At 46.6% G+C, this 23339-nt stretch overlaps 1 protein-coding gene across 7 annotated transcripts in view; it reads left to right on the top strand.

Moving 5' to 3' along the window:
• GRIP2 (glutamate receptor interacting protein 2) overlaps positions 1-23339 on the top strand; it is a 265964-nt gene that overhangs the window by 240120 nt on the left and 2505 nt on the right. For 4 of the 7 annotated variants that reach the window (XM_042016462.1, XM_042016441.1, XM_042016452.1 and 1 more), the window contains exons 15-23: positions 1457-1523; positions 2329-2474; positions 2765-2909; positions 7178-7317; positions 9596-9772; positions 12540-12693; positions 15609-15729; positions 19193-19429; positions 21114-21260. In XM_042016462.1, the coding sequence (XP_041872396.1) occupies positions 1457-1523; positions 2329-2474; positions 2765-2909; positions 7178-7317; positions 9596-9772; positions 12540-12693; positions 15609-15729; positions 19193-19429; positions 21114-21260 (1334 nt within the window). Of the gene's footprint in view, positions 1-1456; positions 1524-2328; positions 2475-2764; positions 2910-7177; positions 7318-9595; positions 9773-12539; positions 12694-14906; positions 15029-15208; positions 15440-15608; positions 15730-19192; positions 19430-21113; positions 21367-23339 lie in introns of those variants that run through there. The other 3 variants (XM_042016481.1, XM_042016492.1, XM_042016501.1) reach the window with 3 other exon arrangements.

Genomic DNA, 23339 nt, shown 5'->3' on the forward strand with positions numbered 1-23339 from the left:
CCATGCTGTGGACAGAATACAGGCAAAAGCCCTCGAGGAATCTCCATGACACATCCCTCTCCCTTAGACCTGCAGACAGAAGCACAGCATGAGTGTCCAGTCCAAAATTGTCTGGTACCAGGCTCCAGTAAGACATGGGGAAGTGAATTCCTCCCGGCTCTGTACCATTCAGCAGTTGCATTGCTGTGACTATTATAAAATCAGTCATGGTCTGCTCTTTGCTGTCTGACCTCACTTTCATACTCAGCCCTGCCACAACTGAGATTGGCTGTCTTTTTGCTGTCTTTAGTACAGAAGGTTTAGTTATTTCTGGGAGAGGATATCCTTAAAGGTGTTGGGTTAGACATATGTTTTTAAATCTCATAAATGAATGTAAACAACAGAAAAATCTAGAGCAGAGAGGTTGGTAAGCACTTATTATGTCTGACTTTCTGGGTGCTCTCTAACTGCTGTTCAGGCAGGTGGATCTCTGTGTTCTTCGTGCCACGTGCCTCACAGATATTTTAATCTCTGCCCTGCATCTGACATGTTCAGAGGCTCTGAGTTTCTTTCTTCCCACACAGTTTTTGTGAGAAGCTGAGAAGCTCTGTCAGCTTTAAATGAGGCAATGCAATTCCCATGGCAAGGCAGAAGGGAAGGATGCAGAGTGGAAAGGATGCTCTTTCTTGGTGAATGTTTGGCATGTGGATGACAGGGAGGTCAGAAGGAGTTTGAGTCATCAATTTCTCTTGGGTATCTCAGGAGAACAGCAGGTCTTGCAGGCAAGTTTGAAAATGTAAATGTTCCCAGAGATGCGTACTCCCATCTCATGGGCTGAAAAAGTTATCAGGGTTGACCAGGAGATAAGAGTTGGAAACTACTCAGCCCTTCCAGCTCCACCACAAATCACCCTTGATTCATCTGGTTGTATGATAAAGTGCCCTAGAGATCTGAACCAGCTGGAAAACTGTGCTTTATCTACTTTTTCCCTGGGTTCTTTTCCACCTGGAAAATTTCACAGCCCACTTTACTTGAGGAACACAGAAATGCTTGTATGGAGCACAGGGCTGAGGTGGGTGCTCTCCAGGCAGCAGTGCTAGTTCTGACTGCAGCCATGGCCATTGGCTCCCTTGTGTGTGAGGGGTGGTGAGGGGTGATAGACAGTGCTGGGATTGGTAGTGCCGCCTCTTGCTGCTGGACACCTCTTGCTGCTGGACTCCACATGTCCTCCCCTTCAGGAGTCCAAATGAAATTTACCTGGGCAAAGGGCAACCAACAAATGTTGCGGGGGTTTGCGTTTTTTTTTTTTTTTCTTTCTTTCTTCAGGGGCTTCCAGAGTTCAACTGTGAAGCATCACTTTGTGAAGGGAATATAAATCCCTTTTCCTTATGTCTGCTTCTCCCCATTAAGCATCCACCATCCCTGTCCTGGACAGCAAACTCAACACCAAGCTTTGTACCGTGTGTCTCTTTTGCAGCTGCAAGCAGAAAGCTTGGGGATCCTTTGATTATCTCTGACATCAAGAAGGGGAGTGTAGCACACAGGTGAGTGCAGGATTTTCCATCTGTCAAACCCACTGCAAAATGGCCATCCGTGATAGAATGTCTACCAGGGCAGTCGAATGGAGCCCACGCAGTAGCACTTGGGCCTGGGTATTGCCAGAATCCAAGGAGATCTCAGCACTAGAGATTTGTCTTAGACAGTAGGGTTTGCAATAAAAACTGTCTGTACTGAAGCAAATAGAGTTGAGCTAATGAAGAAGGTGACCAGGGCACTGGTTTAGATGTCTGCTGGCTCTCTAGGAGATGGATATTTAGCTTTTAAGAGCATGTGGTAAAGGGCTTCATATATCCCAGGAGGTGCTATGGCTCATCAGGTAGTTTGCCACGTCTCAGCTTCTCCTTTGGTGAACAGAGGGGGTGAATTGTGGGCACTGGTGAACTGTGCAAGTAACTCAGCATTTATTGACTTCCCCTCTGATCCCAACACATCATAGAAAGGCATTCAGAGGAATTTAGTGTGGCTGCATGGCTCATTTCTAAGAGTGCTCACACAGGAGTTTCCATGAGGGGTAGAATATGTCAGTTGAACATCAGGCATCTTCAGGGTTGTAGGTTACCCAGGATATTTGTCTAATCTTCCTGGCTGGTTCTGTGTGGATACATGCTCTACACAAATGTCCTCTGTTTAAATTACAGGTGTCCCACACTCAGCTCATGGTTGTTTTCCAGAAAAGATCAAGGACAGTAAAAAGTTAATATTGTCATTTCCACTGCAGAACTGAATGTGTTGTGGCATCTGAAAGGCAAATACAAATGTACTCTTAGTTTTCTTTTCCTCTCCATGTAGAACTGGCACTTTGGAGCCGGGAGACAAGCTGTTAGCCATTGATAACATCCGACTCGACAATTGCTCAATGGAGGATGCTGTGCAGATTTTAAGGCAGTGCGAAGACCTGGTCAAATTGAAGATTAGGAAGGATGAAGATAACTCTGGTACAGAAATCCTGATGCAAACTGGTGCCTGTCCACTGTAATGACATTTCCCAATAGGTAGTGCAAACTAACAGAGATAAGGGCTGCTGCTGTCCGGTCACTACTTTCCAATTGATTATAGTCTATTTTTGTTATTCTGTCCTTAAGTGATGTCTGGAAGGTTAAAATCCTATTTGGTAAGAGTGTGGCTGAAGACTTCTGGCTTTTGCTTCTAGATGCTCCAAGTCTTTCCTATGACTACTTTTATATGGGAAATGAAAATAATTCAGCATTCCTGTTTTCTCTTTCAGATGAGCAGGAGACAACTGGTGCTATTATCTACACGGTGGAGCTGAAGCGATATGGGGGCCCTTTGGGAATAACCATCTCTGGGACGGAGGAACCTTTTGATCCTATTGTCATTTCAGGCTTGACTAAACGAGGGCTGGCAGAGAGGTGAGGTTTGGGGGCAGAACAGTTGAATTGATTTGAACCAAGCCAAGTTTCCTCTGCTGTCATAAACTCTTCTTTGGTGTCTTAGTCTGCTAAGAAGGAAAAGTGCTCTGAAGGTACCAAGTGACATGAAGAAGGGTGGTGGGGGCTGTGCTGCTGGGCAATGAGAGAGGCACTTCAGGAAAAGTCAAATCCAGTGAGTCAGGTGAATTCTGCAGCCAGGAACACATTTTTATCTGCCCCTCTTCCACAGGGGTGCTTCCTGGTCTGGGATTTGCCATGCACACCTTGTGTCAGGAGAGTGCTTGGGCTGCCTATGAAACCACCATAGACTCTGTCCAGGACTCCCGTGTTGCTAAACTGGCTTATGGCCATTGCAGGTGTGTGTCCTGCTGAAACCAGGGATCTCAGGCGTCTTCTGACCTGTCCTGGCTGATTGCTCAGTGTGTTACGTGTGAAGTATCTCAGTGCAGGGTTGGTGTGCCCAAGCATTTAATACTGAATAAACATAGAAGCAGATTTACCTTCAACCACCGGGGAGGTTACTGTGTTTCTGGGTCTGAATATACGTGGATGTGTGGGATTTAAAGGATCAGGACATTCCTGAGAGTATAAGGTGGAACTGAGTCATACACTCTATCTTAATTAATCTTTCTATACGGGAGCTGTGACTTGTAAATAGATCATTTCAGCAGTCCTGACTCATGCTTCTCTAAGGGTCTCTTACTTTGTGCTGCCTGACAGGCAGAACAGCAACAAAAAAACCCCTGAGCAAACCAGTGTAAAGTGCAAGACCTTGGGGATGTTTGACAGCAGATCTGGCCTTCTGGTTCTTTCTGTTCAAGGCCACACTCCCTCTTAGCTGGACACAGCTCTGTGTCCTTTTCTGCATTGTGTTCGCAGAGCTCTCAGCACGCTGCTGTGCATTTCCATTGCTTCCCTTTGGTGCGGCATGCAGAATGTCTGTGTCTCCTGGGAAGGAAGGGGATGGACTTAGTCATTAGTGATTGTTCTCTTTGGGGATTTTATATCACTGCCTGTCACTGTAGGATTTGGTCTTTTTCCCTATAAAATAGCCACAGAGTGTCCAAGGCTTTTCTATATAACACTTCTGTACTGTACCTGCAACCCAGCATGAGAGAGGTTAAGAACAGCCAGCTCAAATGCTGTCAGGTGTCAGAAGACATTCTTGTACCTTTGTTGATCTCAGTTCCCTTTGCAATTCCATGGCTGTTCCTCCTTTGAACTCGGATGCACATCGGCGACTGCTCTGTGGAGAAGCGTAGTGCAGGCGAGTGCTGCAGCACTACTGAATTTTGATCAGGGGTGAGCAGGCGGTGAGGAATGAAAAGCCTTGTGAGAGGAGTGATGGAGCTGTTCAGCAGATTCGCCGTGGCTGAGTAGCAAATGACAGCGTGGGGACAGAGCAGCACAGGGATGTCTCTGGGTAACCTTGGCTCCCTGAGGGGAAGGCAAGGAGCGCTGGGATGAAGGCTGCTTGCAGGAAAGGTGCATTTTTTCTCTCCTCTGAGTGAGAGAAGTGGGTGACTCGACCTTGTCAAGGGAAGAGGGGTGCTCCTAGTATTATCCTAAATTGTCCCTTTCCTGATGTCTCTACCTTTATCTGTGCCACAGATGCCCTTAGCCAGGCTCTAATTGAAAGGCAGGGATTTAAATCCAAGCCCATGCTGCCTCTTGCTGGAGCACAGGACATGCTTCAGCAGCACTGACATGTGGTGGACCTGATCCCAGTGTCTGATAACGGGAATCCATGGGCCATTCTTGTAGAGGCACAAGTGAAAGTCTGTGCTGCGTCTCGGGTTGCTGGCAGTGGGGGAGGCAGGGTGTCCTCTAGGATCTGTCACACAGCTGTCTGTGGTTGACAGGCTGCCTAAGCCAGAAAGGCTTCAGATTCAGATGACTTAGGTTTTATCTTGACCTTGAACATTTTTTTCCTTGTGTCTGATCTTATAAAAACTTACAAAGGCAGCTCAGGCTGTTAAATTGGTGTTGAGCTGTGGCTCTCTTCCATGTTACAGTGTCCCCTCCTTGAGTGCCTGCAGATGGCTTAAGCCAGTGCCATAGGACTTGTTCTCCTTCTTCTCGAGAAAGGGAGTGTGCCTGAACAATATTGTTCAATTCTGATTGAGGTGTAATGGTTCTCCAAGAGCAATTTTTGGCTATTGCTGACATTTTAAAGTGCCTGACCAGCCTCTGTTAATGCCACCTGCTCAAGTAGATGGGGGTGGCTGTAGGAGAGTCCAGGAGAGTCCAGGAGAGTCCAGGAGTGTCCCGTGCCAAGCCATGTTGGCAGGGAGGAAAAGGGATGGTGGCCCTGCCCATGTGCCAAGTAAATCCCTACCACACATCTGTAGCCATCTCTTCCCCAGTGCTTGCTGGGTAGTGCTTGCAGCCCCTTTTACACCTTTCCACTTCCCTGTTACTCAATTCTGTTCTTGCATGTCCCCTCTGAGCAAAAAGGAACATGCTGCCCATGGCTCCTTAGGCTGCTTTCTGTTTGAGGTGAACTAAGGACTGTTGACAGTAATAGAGAGGCACGACGGTCATTAGCTGAAAACTTCTTTCTCTGTCAGTCCTGCTCAGCTTCTGTCTGCTTGTCCTCACAGGGCACTGAGAGGACTAGACTTTGGTTTGCTTTCTCCCCCTTGAAGAAAAATACCTGGCTGAAGGTGACCTTTCTCTTTAATTACTTCTATATTTTTCCCTGCCGAGAGACTTTCACAGCTACTGCAGAGCAGTCATGTTGTTCAGGGCTGGGTGGTTGGGCTGGTGTCTTAGATAGATATGTCCCCATGCTGAGTTCAGGGATATAACAGGTGACCCTTGAATGCTGAAGCACTGCAGTGAGGGAAGGATCAACTGTAAACTGGCAGCAGTTTAGCTTGATTTTTTGGACTACAATAGATGAAACTGTTAAGACAAATACTCCGGTCCCAGTTTGATCTGTAATTTGTTTGAACGCACAAGTGTTTCCCTGACAGCTTTTCCAGGCTGATTTGAGTGGGACAAGACGGACATCTAGTGGCTGGTGGGACCATCATGGCACTGCTGAGTACTTCAGCAGCAGAAGGAGCCACAGCCTGAGCAGTCCTGCCTGCTGCTTGGCTGCATTTCCTGATTTGATGTACTTACAGTAGATGTTTCACAGCAGTGTGTATACAGAACTTTGATATTTTGTGGAAAGCCACACAGCTGTTTTTGCTGCGAGGATACGTCAAATTCCAGTTCTGCAGGAGCTGCTGTCCAGTTTGGAGATGCAACCTGAGGGAGACAAGTTGCCATGGACATAAAGATACTGCAGTCCAGATTTGCATCTCCTTCTGGCTCCATCACAGAGGTTCCTGATGGCAGAACCTCCCACAGTACTGGAGGAGGAGGTGGTTGCTGCTCTCATGTGCTGCCATTTGGGAGCTGGAATGTGAGTTTGAGAAGCTCAGTCCAGCCAGTGGCAAGTGTGAGCTCCAGCCTTGGCAGCAGCTGGATGGACACATCCTGCCCTGTCTTCTCTTCCCAGAGCTTTGTTGGGAAGAGGTAAAGTGAGCCTTTGTCTGTGAGCAGACAGACGGGAAGGATGGAGAAGGGAGAGAACTGCTGTGACTTGTTAGTTTGCTTGTGCCTCTTGCTGAAGCCTGAGGATTTATCTAGGTGAGAGCAATAGCCAGTGCTGGAACATGGCTGAACAATAAAACACAACCTCTTCCCAAGCTGGTGGAGAAAATCACAGGGTTGTAGCTGAGTAGCGTGAGCTTTAAGCATATCATTAACTGCAGCTGGTTCAGCTCATGCTTGCACACACATGAACAATTTTGTTCAGCTCTTTTGGTTTGGGTTTTTTCCAATAGGTTTCTAGGTTTGTCTCATAATTTCTTCCCATCAGGGTGAACATGTCCTTCAGTTCCATGTTTGATGATCATGTTGGGCTCCACATACTGAAAATGCTTGTGCTTTTAACCCCATTGCTTTAAACCCCATTGTTTTGTCTATAAGCTGGTCTGCAGTCCCAGTTCCCAAGGGATTTGAGGAGTTCATGTGTTGCCATGTGTATTTGTATGTCTGTGCACATGGAAGATGGGGAGGACACGGATTTCTGGTATGTGGTGAAGAGGAAGTCAGAGGTATAGAGTGTACCAAGAGGGAACAAAGACATATTTGAAAGTGCTGAGAATTAATTGCTTCAAGCGACAGCTGAGTGTCCTGTCTTCCAGAGGAATTGCTTCTCTGGACTTTCTGACAGTGCCTTTTCCCTCCAGAACCGGAGCCATCCACATCGGGGACCGGATCTTAGCAATCAACAACGTGAGCCTCAAGGGCAAACCGCTGAGCGAGGCCATCCACCTGCTGCAGATGGCAGGAGAGACCGTCACCCTCAAGATCAAGAAGCAGATAGAGAGTGAGTTGGGCAGCTGGGGTGAGGAGGGGGCAGGCTCACCCCAGCAGGGACCCCAGGCCATGGAGCAGCCACTGCTGGGGGATTTCTGCCGTGTGTTGTGGGAGGTGAGATGAGGCAGTGTGGTCATGGGCATGGCTGGGCACAGTGGGACAATGTGTGTGTTTCTTGAACTTCTGACTCACAGACGAAAGAAAAGGCAACCCAGAGGTTCTCTGTGGTGATGGGAAGAGATGAAACAGCAGGTTTATTGGCAAGAGTAATTTTTAATTTGGATTGACACCTTGTACTGTTGTTGCCACTTCCTGTGTCGGTGTTTCACACAGAAGTGAAGCAGAAGTTGTTTTTAGAAGTATAAGAATGTGGGATTTTTTGAAAATACAGCCCCCCTAAGCAAGCAAAAAGACTCTGAGTTGGTAGAAGCCATTAAAAATCCCCTATTTTTAATTAAACTTTTTGAAAACAATTGGCAATAGATTTGTTACACCTATTTTCCTGGCTTGGGGTCCTAAAATCAATATTCAAAGCATCTAACTTCATCCTAGGGATCCCCTTCTGGTTTCCCTGCAGAGCTCCCTGTGGCCTTGAAGCTGTTGTTGACATGGTATAAAAAAGAAGAAGCATACTTAGACTGGCAGGCCACTGTTTCTTGGGGACAGAAGGGTGATTGGAATAAAAGAGAGATCATGCAAACTTTTCTCCCTGATTGCATAACCATAGCCAAACAGAGGCTTTTTCATTAAATTCAAAAAGTAACAGGTGCATTCTGGCTTCATTTCAATCTCTCCTACCCCCAGTATTTCCCTTTTTTTTTTTTGGTGCCATGCTTCTGCAGTCTGTAGATTTGGCTGGACTTACCCAGCCAATGGTCCAGAGTGCTATGGGAATTAGAAGAAATCAAGAGATAAAGCTTTTCCAAGCTAGCATGGCACTTGGAATACCTGTCCTGCATCTGAAAAAGTGGCATCACTCTTAAACATAGAATTTTTATAGACCTCAAAGAAGTTTGCAAATGTGTTGGAATGCACCTGTTTTACAAATGGATGAAGACTGGGCAGGGAGTAGGGACATGGCAAATAGAGGTAGAAATAGGGAACTGATTCCTCTTCAAGAAGCCCCAGTCTCTTCCCCTGTAGCCAAATGTCTTGGTCTTTGGTCTGAAATGCTCTTTTTTTGCCCCTGCTGACACTTGCATTGTCACAGCCACTTGGTAAAATAATTGACATGCAAGTGCCTGTTGGAGACTTGTTAATCATTCTGAGAATGAAGCAGGTGTAATTGAAATTTCAAGGTAATCTTGAGTTAATCATGGTGAGCAATCTTCTGAAGGCTTGGAAAATAGGGACTTTCAGGACACCGGGCTTTGTTTGGTAAAATAATCTGTCCTCATTGACAAATGCAGACTTTGAGAGGGCTTTTTATCCCTCAGGTCAGAAATCCAGGGTGTGGACGGCTAACAGGATATCTAATCAACAAGGACTTTAAAATATTCAGTACAAAGAAGTGCTTGTGCTGAGAAATCATTCTTTGCATAGCTTTTTGCCTGAAACAAAATTTGATATAATGATAATAAGGGCCTGTTAGCACTGAAATAATGAAAGGGAAGGTCTGAGCTTCATCATTCACTTTCAGCTCCAATTTTCCGATCACTAGTCGGGAAAACCAGCCTCGAAATACCACACCCAAGAATTCTGCTGTTGTCATGGAACTGCATGGGAGACTCTGGGATTAGCCTTGAGTTGTTGCGAGGTTGTACAGTCGTGGAAGAGGGCTGTTATTTCAGCAGTGGTGTTTGTCATTGCAGTCTCATTAAAACATCTGTTTGTAGCCAAGTTTGCTGCCAGCACCTGCCCTGGTGCTGCTCTGAGTGTAAAGGAGCCCCTCTGAGACCAGAGAAGCTACAGGGTATTGCTTGCAGGGGCCAACACCTCTCTGGGCAGTGCTGTTTGGAGGAAGCTTCCAAAGGCACAGGAAGATGCGCTTGTGAATTGAGATTAGGTCCCAACCCTCTCATATGTGGTAATCCTCAAAATCCCCATGGCTGCTCCTTATATTTCTTGTGCTAAAAACTCACAAAGGCATTTTTTCTTGATTCATCTTGAGATAAGAGTAATGCATTAAATCCTTTCAGCTTCATTGCACATGCCTTTCTCAGCTACTTTTGAAGAGCTAAAGAGGTACTTTAAAGACTTACAGTACCTGGGCTTCCTCCCATGTCAGCATAAGCTTTTCCCTGAGGCTTGCTCTTCGTGCCTGCTAAAGCAGGATGTTCTGGTTGCAGAGTCCTACCCCAAGAAGTCGGGGAGCATAAACGAAGTCAGCGACCCAGAAGATGAGCTGACAGACTCCCAGAAAACTAGCAAGCTGTCTGAGATATACTCCACCACAATTCCGAGTGTGGACAATACTGTGGAGTCCTGGGATGGCTCTGCCATTGATGCTGGGTATGGAAGTCAAGGTAAGCCAGGGTTGTGTTTTCTTAGGAGTTTCTGGTCTCTCTAGGTCTTGCCTCTGAACATGAGCCAAAGCCTGTGGCCTGACCACATTTGTATGGCTTCTCACTTCCAGCAAGGAACAAAATGTATTTTAGAATGCACTCATGTGGTGCTTTGAGTTGGTGTATCTGTTTTAGGCTTTTATTGGCACATTTGTTCTGGCTTATATGGCATCATACTGTTCTCATCATTTTCAAAACCATTACAACACTTTATAATTCGCATAATCAGTGACAGTATTCAGTGGCCGTATGTTTTACGGAGTATTTGGTCCATAGCTCACTTTTATTTCTCCAGAGAGGCCTTGTAGGACATAATAATCCTCTTCATGATGTTTTAAAATCCACAAGAATGTCTTGTGAGTAGAAGCACTTGCTTAACAAAATAATTAAGGTAATACTACAAGAAAGTATCTCTAACTCTCTAGTGAGTGATGAGATGAACACGTGTCTTTGAGGTCAGGTTTATTCAGCTGTAGCTTCTAGCAGATGTGGAACTGGAATAGAGGATACTTTAGTAATGGGGATATATTTTTACTTGGATAAAAGCACTGGAAAATAGTTATACCAGTTCAGATTTAGTGATGTAAGTTAGTATTAGCCTGTGTTGAAACAAACCAAAATCCTGAATCAATGCTGCAGCAGGAAATTGGTGGAAAGACTCCTGTCCAGAACAGAATGTGAAAATGGGGAGGGATGCTGCAGGGTGCTGCTGCAAAGTATGAGTGTGCTGTGCTCACTGCACTCTGAGTTCAAAGGACAGCACTGCCCAGGTGTCTCTTTCCCTATCCCTGCACCTTCCTTCAATCTCTGTTGGTCTGAAGTCTTAGTTTGGGAGCACAGTTGGGACTGGAGGCATCATTAAGGAGGAATCTCCTAGCCTTCATAATGCTGCAATCCTTCTCCATCTAATTGAATGTTAGCACAAGTTGGACACTGGGAAGTGATTACTTTCCCAGTAAATTGAGAACAAGTAATTGAGCACAGAGCCCCAGGGAGTGGGGCTGGTGCCAAGTTGCCCAAGATCCACACACTGCAACTTTGCTTCAGGGGCTCTCTTGTCTTCCCTGGTAATTGCATTTGGCTGCATGGTGGTGCAGTGGTGCTGGCTGGGAAGGGGGATGCTGAAAGGTAGGGAGAAGGGCTTGGAGGGTTGCCCATGAGATGGGCAGGGAAGGAAGGGGGCAGGGAAACCTGGGATTCAAAGAGCCGGGAGATTGGGGGTTACACCCCAAATGGAGAACTACAGATCAGGCTCTGCAGCCTTGTCGGCTTTTGGGTTCATCCACAGCAGTAGGAAACAGCTCAAGGAAGGATTTTGGCTGGGAAGCTGTGCTGGGCATGGTGGGAACATGCCACCAGGTGGCTCTGAATCCCAAGGATCCAGCCCTTCTCTCTGGAACTAGGAGGTGAATTCATAACGGCGCCAAGTGACTGCTCTGGACACGTGCCCCTGTGCCCAGCCCAGACCTGCTGCCCACCCGCAGCAGGGACCTGCATCCAGGGCCCTTGTCCTGCTCTGGCAGGCGGTGTGTGCCTCTCACTGCTGTAAGATGTTGGCAAGCAATTTTCCTGGGGCTCTCTCCAGAGAAGTCTAACCTTTAAAAACACACAGAGGAAACACACAGTTAAGTGAAATAACAGGCCTTGGCATTTTCAGAGAAAGTGTTGGCGTTGTCTTTGGGTATTTCCAGTGCTCTTAACTGTTTAGGAGGTGAAGTCTCCCTTAATTACATGTTTCTCCATTACTTCTTCCTGTTCGCTTGGCGCAGCGTGTATGGGAGCGTATGGCGTTTCTTGGAAAGGCTCTGAGGATTTCTCTGAAACACTGAATGGGCAGTTAGGAGGTGGGCAGGGGACTCAGGAGATTTATTTCTACTGCAGATGGCACTGACACTGTTGTGGAATGTTCTGTTTTGGAAGTTTTCTTTTTTGGCAGCTTCTCATGAGACCCGAGGATCTTGTGACTTGGTAGTGATGGATTTTCATCTCTGGAGTAAGGCACTGCAGTATGGAAAAGTCCATGGGGGTAGATGTAGTGAAACTTGTCTGATATCATACTAACAGTCTGTATTGATCTCCTGTCAAATGTGATACAGATGAGCCTCCTCTGCTCTCAAGTCAGCAGAGTTTTTCATCCTATTCCTTGCCTTTCATGTACACATCCATGAAGCAGTTTCCTGTGCCTGCACCAGTTGATCCCAAGGGCATGGGAATTCTGAGGGAACCAGCTGGCAGCCCTTAGGATCAGAACTGACCCTTCCTCATTACCACTGCTGAGGGAAGCTTGTCAAGATCTTCCCTTTGCCCTTTGAAGGATTTGTATTTAAAGGTGGCTGATTCAACAACATCATTTCTGCTGGGTTCAGTGTGGAAACAGGAGCTGTTAACCGCAGCTGGAACTGGCTGGGGCCAGGATCTGCATCTGTGGGTACATGTACTCCCAGGTCTGTGGATCCCAGACCCACACTATAAAACTACTGAGAAGCACAGGAGAGAAGGAGAAATGGGGCATCCCATGTCAACATCCTGAGAAGCTGCCTTGGTTAAAGCCAGAAGAGATCAGAAGAACTGCTTTTGGATGACTGAGGTTGAAAGTGTGCAATCCATGTGGCCTCACGTTTGGGACCTAGGGAAGGAGGCTCTCCTGGCTCTGCATGTCTCACTCCATTTGGGGTTTCTGACCAGGTATTGCCCTTTCTCTTCCTCCACTCCCTCTTGCCTTCCCTAGGTACCTATATACCCCAGGCTGCCGGCATAGCCCTCCCTCCACACGAGTGGAGACACAGCAGGCAAAGGAGCAGCACCCCTCCAGCAGACCCCAGGAAAAACTACCCCTACATGGATGGAAGCTTCAGTGAAGATGACTGGGACAAGCCCAGCAGGTACGGAGAGGTGGGAGGAGGCAGGGAGGTGTTTGGAGGTATGGGTGTCACTGCATTAGGGACAAAGGCGGCATGGGAATGTGATGGAGCAGCCAGTGATGTCCCTATCTTGGCATCAGGCAGCCATGGGGAAGGATGCTGGTGGTGCACTGGCTGTGTTGGGCCACCTCCACATTGCCAGGTTACCCTGAGTGTAGCTCTGTGACACCTCTGCCATAGCCAGGTGACATTTGTGTCTGGAGTTAGGGTGGTCTCAGCTGCATGGACCACAGGTTCCTACCATGTTTCTTACTCCTGCCATGTAGAGGATGCAGTATTTTCATAGATTCCATGTAATAGACATGGTCAGGACTCTCCCTGTATGTGTTGGCCAGACTTTTTTGAGTAAATGCAGCTTCACAACAGCTCACTGCCACAAAGCAAAAGAGGCCAACCAAACTCTTGGAGGGTCAGTGTGAGGTTGCATGTCCATGTTAAAATCTACCGAAAATGTGGCTGGATTTTCTCTCCCATCACACTTTGGCTCTTCCAACACCTCAAAGCTCCACTGAGTGAACATGGTCGTTAATCCCCCAGCTCAGCCAGCATGGGGAAAATTCTGTAACACCCCCTGAGGCCAGGGAGTAGGCTGCAGCTGCCCCTTGCTTTGGGTGAAAATCCTTCTGGAGCTGCCTTGGCCAGAGGCTGCCCCTCACTGAGCCACACGTAATGGAAAAGCCCCATTGCTTCAAAACTTCCCCTCCCCTCAACATTCTCCAGAGTCCCCATAGTTGTGTGTGTCGTGTTGTTACTGTCAGTTCTTTTTTTTTCCTATTTTTTTCCTTAACTTTTGTTTGTCCAAACAAAACCCTTAGAACATCTCATGGCCATTTCCACCTATTTAAAGATGATCAAGCTGGCAGGAAGGCTGGCAGCGCCAGAGACTTTGTTCTTGTTTTGCCTCTCAGCAAGAGCCAGATCACAGAGGTCACTGATCCCTCATGGCCCTCCTGGAGAGGCTGCTGGCAGCTGAAGTTGGCAAATCTGAGCCCTCGAAACCCCCTGTGTCCCTAATGAGGACTCCAAGCCCTGATGTCAAAGTGCAAGTGAAATGGTTCATGCTGCTGACCCCTCTTTATTAGAGAGAAAAACAAACCCTGACTACCTTTAGCCTGGAAAAACCTGCTGATCCAGTGCTGTGGGAGCCCATTCTGATTCATCTGTGTCCTGGATGTGTTTGTGTATTGCTGCTCTGAGAGGCAAGACACTGGTAACTAGAACGGACATTTGCCTTTTTGGGAACCTGAGAGCGGAGGAAGGAAATGAGTAAGGGGAAAGAATCAAAAATTCGTTTTTAGGGGAAATTTTGGTTTGTTTTTATAAAGTCTTGCTGGGTGTTTATTTGACCTTTCTGCCTGGTGTAAAGGCTACTGTCCTTTAAAAGCTGATGAAAGGTAGGGGGTGAATTTAAAATACAATAAACTATGTCAGATACTGCTCTCTTCAGGAAGTCCATGATCCCACAAGGAGCAAATGGGTGTGTGAGTGAGTTTCTGCCTGCTACAGACTCCTATTTCAACCAGGGGATGAAAAGGAAAGCATGTGCTAAAGACTTTGCAGTTGTTAGACATCTGAAAAAAGCTCTATTAATAGACCAAGGGGTCATTATATATTTAATGGAGGCCAAGTTCTCTGTGACATGTATTCAGGTAAAATATATTGACTTTGCTGAGTGGCTCTGGTGGATGAATGTCCCTTCCTGTCTGTGGAGCTGAAGACCGCAAGGCCATGCAAGATACTACCAGATGTTGCAGAGCTGGGGCATCCTCCATGCAGCTCCTTATAAGATATGTATAAGATGCATTAGGGCTGCCCTAATGTCCCCTTGGGCTCTCTTTCCATGACACATTAGTGGGTTTATAGTGATCTTGATTTAACACCACAGAGAGTTTCCTTCAAGAGGCTCCTGTTAAACAGAGCACTGGTGGTCTGAGTTTTGCAGCCTGGTGTTCAGTAAGCAATGTCCAGCATCACCTGCTTTTCTAGCTTGTTCAGAGGATTTCACCATGTTTGATTCAGAGGTATGAGAACTGACCCTGGCTTGTGGTCAGATACTAAAAGTGCTGAAACTGCCAAGATGGGGAATTGCAGAACCCCCAGCACATGGTGTTCACATTAACATGTGTTTGTACCAGCTTGAGAGAGGTCCTCTCTAACCTTACTCTCTGTTGTAGACAGAACTGGTGGCAAACTTTGCACAGCTGTAAGTGCCAAGACTGCTATACAGCAAAAAAAAGAGAGACCTTCTGAAAGTAACAGCTCAGTTCCCTGGCCATCCCAAAGCAAATGAAACTCGGTTTGTATGGGTTGTACATGACACTGTTGATACTGCTGGCCGTAGTGTGCGTTTGCTTGTCCAGCCCAGGGCAATCATTTTTATATACATCTTTGCATTATTTACTCTCATAGAGACCTGATGTATTTATCATTTTCTCACCATGTCTGTTACCCTCTGTGTTTTTCTCTCTCTTCTCAGGTGTTCTGTGTCTCAGATCTGAGCTCTATTCCATCAGCCTTTGTACTAACAGTCTCTGAGGCTCCTGGTTTACCCATAACGCATCCTTTTCTCTTTCACTTCTCTATTTCACCAAAACGTCTTCCTAAACCTACAATCTTCCTACAGGCACTTTTTAATTTACCCTTTGAACTTTGACATTACTACACCAACTTAATTCTTCCTTTGAAGGACACTTGCCCCGTTAGTAAATGCATGGAGGTCTCGTATGTGGACTCTTGTTTGAAAAGTTCATATTGTTTGCTTTTGTATATGAAGACTCTTCAAGTCTGCTTTTACTGGTGAACACTTGCTGTAGCCTTGCAGCTTTCACCCCGCTGCAGAAGAGTGCTGACAATATTTGGTTCCTACGTTACAACAGATACCCCAACCGCCAAAATGGCCTTGAGACCACTCACGAGGACAATTTTTGGCGTGTTTTTGGAGAAGCTTTGGAGGATTTGGAAACATGCGGCCAGTCTGAACTTTTGAGGGAGATTGAGGTAAATCACTTTCTGAATTTGCTGCTGACCTGACTGTTTTGCTCTTTCCATAAGTGTTAGACCGTTTCCTCAGATCTGTTACTTGCCCATAGCATCCCTGAGCTGCCGGTGGTGTGAAGAAGGGTTTGGGTTTAATTCACGTCAGGCTTTGTGCCAATGGGTAACTCTGCCTCATTCCACAGCTGCTTGCGTGTGCTCTTTCCCTGAGCCCGTGTCTTGCCCGCCAGGAACTCCACGCCCTTTTCGCGAACTGTTGCTGGCTAATAATCTTCACATGACAGTTGGCAAGCCTTCCCTATCCAACTGTAAACCCTCTCCTTGGAAAGATATTGTCTGTCCAAAGCACTTGAAGGCCAAGTGAAAGGAGCCCCTTAGACCCCCATTGGGACTGAAGCCTTGGCTTGCTTCAAGTGCAGACAGCACACGTATCTTGCATTCAGCTGTCACTCAGCCGGAAACTGTTTTAGAGAAATAGGTAATTGGAAGCTTTTCAGCCAGCCTTCCCCATGGAAAAATCTGAGAAAGTAATTGCTTCCTGCAGAAATAAAGGTGTTTCCTCTCTTCACAAACCACTTTCTCTTTTCTTTATCCAAAATGCTTTGGAGGTCATGTTATTGTGTCCGGTTATAGGATGAGGAGCCTGGATTTCTAAGTCATGGGATGCAAATAAAGGCCCCCCTTGAGACTGTGAGCAGCAGGAAGAAACCTGCCTGGCAGGATGGGGCCTGTGCTGCTCCCTTCCCTAGTTCAGCTCCTACAGCCTGAATGAAGGAGGAGGACCCCGTGAGACCATCTCTCCCTGTGCCTTCCAGGTGCAGAGGACTGGAGAGAACTCACTGGATCATGCCCTCCACCACTCCCAGTGGGACAGGTTTTATGTACAGTTGCATATTGCTGAGGCTTCAGAGAAAAAAAGGCAACTTCTGACTAATTGAAGGTCAAAAAGGAAAGTCATGTTTTGGTTTGTATTGTGACAAGGGACTTGCTAATTGTTCTTTCCTCCTTGATCCTTAGCAACTGTAAGTGGAGGAGGAAATATCAATTAAATTTATTGTGCTGAAGCATGGAATGCTGTTTTTATTATCTTAACTGCTTCAGAAAATGACTTAAAAAAACATCAGAACACACTCAAAATCCCAAATCCCCAGCCCTCCCAAACTATAACTTTTTCCCTTGATCACTTATTTCCTGGATCTGAATGTATTTAGAAATGAGTTTAGGCAGCTGCTCTCAACCTTTCTGAACTGTTGTTGGCTGCTTAAGAGACAGTACCTCTCTGAAATGATGCATAAATATTGCTTTTCTGCTGGCATCTAAATGCAAAAGAAGGGATTTGTTGGACTTTCTTTCCTTTTCCAGGGATCTGTGGTGCAATTGCTGGTTTATGCTGTTTGGAACTTTGACAGTTACAGAAATGTTTATAAACATGTAAAGGAGTCTTATTGAAAGCTGAGCACCTCCAGGATTTCTGTGTATTAAGCACTTTCCTAGAATATTTTGAAAGTTTTGGGGTCAGAAGGGAAGTGCTCTGTTTTTTAGCAAGAATCTGTTGGGTTCAACTCCCCTTTTATCAAATCCTAAATACTACTAATCCATTCCTCCCTCTCCATGTGCTCAGCCTTTTTGAAGTGTGCTGTGTGATCTGCAGTGCTCACTGGGGCCTTTGCTATATTTCAACATTCTTAGCCCCAGCTCTCAGCCTCCTGTGATTTTATGACAGTTAGAGATCTGATTTGTTTGTATTTTTAAAAAAAATTGGCCCTTCGCGCTTTGCTTTTGAAAAAGAAGAGCCATGCAAGGTGACCCATGATAGCCTGAAAACAGGTTCACACACAGTAGGAATCCCCTTCCAGACTATGAGTATGGGAAGAAACAGGCTTTTCCCAGTAAAGTGTGTGTCTCTGCTTTGCTTTGAGGGCAGCCAAGACATGGGAAAAGTAATGCAGGGCAGCCACAGACCAGAGAAGACTGGAACTGCCCTTTTTGCTGCTTGCACTAAACCTAAAGCTTATGGAAAAACTTTAGGAAATTGCTTATGATGCTGCAAGTAGGATTTAAATGCCATGAAGATGGAAAAGGAGTCAAATGCTGTTGGGTACTGGTTGGTTGTGGTATTTGCAGCCTGTGAGGGAGGGCAGTGGCATGGTGTGCACAGACCTTTCTGTTTTCCCTGATTCTGCAGTGCTGGGACAGCACAGCACAGCTCAATATCCTGAGGCTGCCCGAGGGCAGTGACCAAATGTACCCTGGTTGGCTGTGCTGTTGTTTGTTAGTCTGCCTGTCAAGTATGTGGTAAGTCAGTGTCCTTCCAGCATGTAGGTATTTGAGTTTTGCCCAAACTTGAGCTGATCAAGTCATGTGTGAAGACCTGAAAAGTGCAAAACTGAAAGGTTTTCTGTATTTCATCCAACCCTTTTTGAGATAACACGGGTACTGCTGGCATTTTCCTACTGCCACCATAATTCACTATGCTTGCCTTTGTTCCATCTTGGAGCAAAGAGCTGGAGGGTCTTGATTAGAGAATTAGTTGGATGATATTTCCCCTGGGCACAGGAGCAATTACTCTTTGACTTACCACATTTAGTGTTGAAGAATTTTTCTGTCTGCTCCCTACCTTTCCTTTAATTTCGTCTACCTTTCGACATTTATTGGGACTGCAGACCCTTTGAGCCTGAACTTTGAAATTACAGGTTTCGTTATGCTGTTTAAATGGACTCTATGACCTGGAGCTGGCTGAGGTTCCACAGACTGGATTCTTGACTCCGTCGTTAGCTTTGATCAATGTAATCTCATTAGTGAAAAGCATTGCCAAATGGAGTCGAATCTACTTAAGGGCATCTTTTAATGGATGCTATCAAGGATGACCAGGCTTAAATACTACTTAATTTCATATTTTTAACTCAGTTTTGCTCAGTGACAGCTCCTATTTAGTGACAGATAAAATCCTAATTTTTGTGCAGAATTGGCCTCAGAGGAGTCCCAGGCATTGACTCCCCTGGGCCATTGCCAGCACTACGTGATGCTGGAGGGGAGCTGCAGCCTGCAGAGGTAGGCTGGAGAACCAGGCAGACAATGGTTCCTCTGGGAGCTCCCTGAGAATATTATATTCATCCTTCTTGACTATCAAGATGGCTCATGCACAAGATGAGGCCTGCCTGGCCCTGTTTGTGTAGAAGGGGTCATGGAAAAATAAGGCAATGCTTCACAAATGCTTCCTTCTGAGACTAAGCTCCCTGTTGGGGTGGGGGTGGAGGGCACAAAGTGGCTCAGCCATAGAGCTGGAAGCAGGCTCCCAAGGTCTGGGAATGGCTCTTACAGGCAACAGGAAGAGCTTCTTGGTACTTATTTTCTGATTAATGAGAGCAGTGGTGCCGCCGTGCTGGCTGTGACGCTTTGGTGGCCGCGTGGTCCGTCTCTTCCTACTGCTGACTCAGCAGAGTGACGTTGTGCCCTCGCCCTGCAGGCGTCCATCATGACAGGGAGTGTGCACAACCTGGGCCTGGAGGGCAGCAAGCTGCTCCTGGACTCTGTCAACCCCTCGGGAATGAGCCCACTGAGGAAAGCCAACTCCAGCTGCAGCGACGGACAGACTGAGGGCAGCAGCTCCCCTGCCAAGAAGAACGAGAGGAACCTGGACATGAAGAAGATCGAGAAGGAGATGCAGGAAATCATGTCCCCGACCCCCCTTGAGTTTCACAAGGTTTGTGTTGCCAAGGGTGGGTGTAACTGTGGCACTGTAATACCTCAATGGTTAAAGCTGTAGAAGCTTTGCAACCTTGTAAAAAATCTGCTTTGCTCAGAGGGACACCCAGAAACTGGTCCTTGTTAAAGCTGGCCCTCACCAAGGTCTGCAGCAAAGGTTTCCAGAAGATCAGATTAAGATGAAGGAGCCCCATCAGAAGAGTAATGAGATTTAGCTGCCATGATTCAGCAGGGTTCAAACCTGGGCTTTGCTATTTCTCTTTATATATAAGGTTTCCAGGTCCTTGTGTTTTGGAGTTTGTTAATTGGTGCTACAGATAAAAGTGAGAGAGCTCAAAGTATGGCCCCCTGAAGACCCATCAGCTCTTTTCCTGTGGTACACTCCATGTAGTAGGCCACTTTTCAAATAAAAAATGACTTATTTTCCCTCCGCTTCCACTCCAGTGATGGGATACTGGTTTGATTTCAGCATCCAGCTGAACATAGCCAGTTTAACCATTGTGCAAGGCAATGGTAATTAGAAAAAGTAATTAACTGCAGAAGCTGCTGATGTAGAATGCAAGCAGGGAAGGGAGCTGGAGAGGTTTCAAAACTTTGATTGCCTTTTTCTTTCCTAGTGTGACTTCAGAACGAAACCTGTAGTTATGGTAGCTGGAAAAAACAACTTTTTCATGTTTGATCTGCTTTTGCCCTTCAGGGCATGGCAAATGTGTCTTTAAATAAAACTCCTTGGTACCTGAAGGAGGAGAGCTGTGTAATTAGGCATGTTATAGAGTGACTTCATTCTGCTGGAGCATCTGGTGTTGGCTGTATTCGGAAATGAGGTTGAGGCCAGCTGGGATGCTCCATCCTGATGCATCATCCTGAGCATTGTCCTTCCCCAGGACCACAGATCCATGAGGCTCACCCAGCCAGGAGCACAGTCATGGATTGTGAGCCATGGGAGAGATTCACTCCCAGTTCATGGCAGGCAAGGGGAGATTTCGGTAGTGTTGGGGAATCTGCTGTCCCTGGTTCCCAGTGTTACCCCAGGGCAAGACACTTCTAACAGTGCTCTCCTCCTTTAGACAGGGCCAAAGAGTGACATGCCCAAGGGAAGGATGATGAGGTTGCCCATTTCTTGTGCTCAGAATGTCAGCACTTACCGATATGAATTTTCTGAAAAGGACTTGTAAATAATACGGAGAATTTTAGATGTTCCTGCTGAGTGATGTATTAAAAATGAGCTGCCTTCACATTTGACTCACTACATTAAAAATTCCCTGTGAACATGTTGATCTTTCATGTGCTGGTCTGGCACACACGGAGGATACACAGCATAACCTGGGCCAGGGAAGGCGATGCTCCATTAAAAACACTTGTTTGTCGCTCTTTTAGTGAAACATGAGTGCTGTCTGTATTACACTGCTCACATTTTCTTCCACATCCAAGGGCGAGGGACTGTCATGGGGTTGGTTTTATGCCAGTCACCAAAGCAATTCTCCCTGTGGTGATGGTGTCAGGGAAATAAGGCTTAGTCTCTGTTATCTGCTCAGGCTAAGAAAAACCCACCCAGGAGACCCAGAGCAGAATTGCTGTAGGTCTGCACACATTGCTCATGCTGCTCCCATCCTGGCAGCCCTGTACATCACCTCCTTGCTCTGCTGCATTGAAACCTGCTTCTTCTCTTTCTGCCTCTCCAGATGACACTCCACAAAGACCCGGAGAGCGAAGACTTTGGATTCAGTTTGTCGGATGGCCTGTTAGAAAAAGGTGTCTATGTAAATATGGTCCGTCCGGATGGGCCAGCAGATCAGTGTGGCCTCAAGCCATATGACAGAGTGCTTCAGGTAATAAATGCAAAATGCAGTTCTGGAGGCTGGGACGGAGTGAATGAGTGGCTGAGAGGAAGAGAGAAGTGAGACCCATCCATGGCAGCACTAACTTTAATGAAAGGTAATAGTTAGCCAACTAGGTGAGCTTTTAGCCACCAACTCAATGGGACCTGTGTTTTATAACAGGAAATCACTAGGTAGTACCTTCAGGTGGTACCCCATGTGGTACTCCTAGGTTACACTAGTCCAGGGCACAGCCTGTTCTGGCACTGGCCTTTTTGAGCTTGGACAGCTCCAAACAAGCAAAAAGCTGTGCTGCTTCCTTTCCTCACCCTCAGTCCTATTCCTGGTTTTTGGATGAACCAGAGTGTATTGACCAATATGTGTTGCTGTGAAGCCCCTTGTGGAATTAAGTGATGTTCATGAAGTTCTGTGCATGCCTTTGACAACTAGAAGAGTTTTCTAGGAAACACATCCTTCAAGCAAGGTATTTTTTATGGATAATTTTCTTTGAAAAATGCTTCATCGGAAATGACTGATGCAGAAACAGAATAAAAACTCTGGCCAAAAGCACAGTCTGTAATAGATGTGCCCTGGGCATATTGGACTACCAGAGGGACAGAAAAAGCCTGGTGAATTTTGGAATTTGGAGAGGAGCTCTGTATGGATGAAAACCAACTATTTTAGCTTTGAGGCAGCTCAAACAGCAACTGAAGGAAATGCAACCTCTATGGAAAAATTACCACCATTTGGAAATGCAGATATTGTGACCATATTTGGAAACACTCAGATGTTTAGTTTTACTGATTTCTAGGCGGGGGTTCTTAGCAGTTGGATTAGAGCCAATACTTTATGTACATCAGGTAACTGGAGGACTGGCAGCACTGTGGGGAACCTTGTTTAAGCTTGTTATGGTCTCTAGCCAGTTGGCTGCTATACAATTATTCCTTCTCAGCTTCAAATAAAAGATGGTGCAAGAATGAGCAAGAAGCTAATTAGGCTCTGGGCTGCCTTTCTGTTCAATGTTGGATGTGTCGCTTTTTGCAAGTGCCAAGTGCTCTGGGAAGTGTGCCCAAAATCCTAAACAGAGCGGCGTGGAGACTTTGGACACCCTTTTTCCACATGCTGTGCTGCACAGCTCACACCTACGGGCACATGAGGCGACTGCCATCGTGTTGATGTGTGGAGTTGGGAGTGAGGGATCGCAGACGTGCTACCAGTGACTCCCCTCAAGAAGCGCAGAGATGCATTGCTGAGGATGCTGCGTGGTGCTGCTGATTGTGGGCACAGTGACATGCCTGAAGGCCAGCGAAACACCTCATCCCTGCTGTCACAGACCCTCTGCCTCTCGGCTGCATGGATTAACTGGAGCATGGCATTGCACTAATGGCACTTCTGCACTGGAGCTGCCTGGCTGGCACAGAGCAGGGGGAGAGCAAGCTCGTGGTTTATCTCTCCTTGTCCATGCGCGGGCTAGAAATTGTCCCTCTGCTGTAAGAAGCAGTACTGGGGTCTCTGTGCGGACACCAGCTAGGGTGGGGGGACACTGCTGGTTTCACAGACCCAGCACTGTGGGCACGCATTAATTCTGGGAAGGGGCTTGGGATGGAAGGGTTGTATGGAGCCAAATATCCAGCCCTTACCCGAAGAAGGAAGCAACACCTGGCCCCAGGGGTTATGTTCACTCCAAAGGTGTATGGGAAATTCCTTTCTCCTTTCCCTGCTTCCCATCCCCGTGCCATTTGCCAGCCTGCTCTGTCCCAGAGCTGTCATGGCATCAAGCCCAAGTGTTCTGGTAGCTGTAGGCAAGAGAGCTGGGGTGGTTTCTCCAGATGACCCAGCCTAGAAATGTGCTTGAAGGTCTGCAAGAGCCAGCAGTAACTGCTTTCACTGCTGAATCCTACAGAGAGAATTTGCAGCTGCCTCCTGAGCCCACATGAAATGCATCCAGATTCCTGTGAAATGAAGGATATAAATGGGGAGAATGGAAGCAGAAACTGTTCAGTATAGTCTGGGTTTACTTCTGGCTGAGCTGGAAAATGGTTGCCAGAAGCTTTAGGGCTTTATTTTTTTTCTAGGTGCTGAATACTTGGC

This window comes from Corvus kubaryi, unplaced genomic scaffold (assembly GCF_017639235.1).
Source record: "Corvus kubaryi isolate FWS band 111438036 unplaced genomic scaffold, C.kubaryi_AGA036_p1.0 136, whole genome shotgun sequence".
In the NCBI taxonomy this organism is placed as follows: Eukaryota; Metazoa; Chordata; class Aves; order Passeriformes; family Corvidae; genus Corvus; species Corvus kubaryi.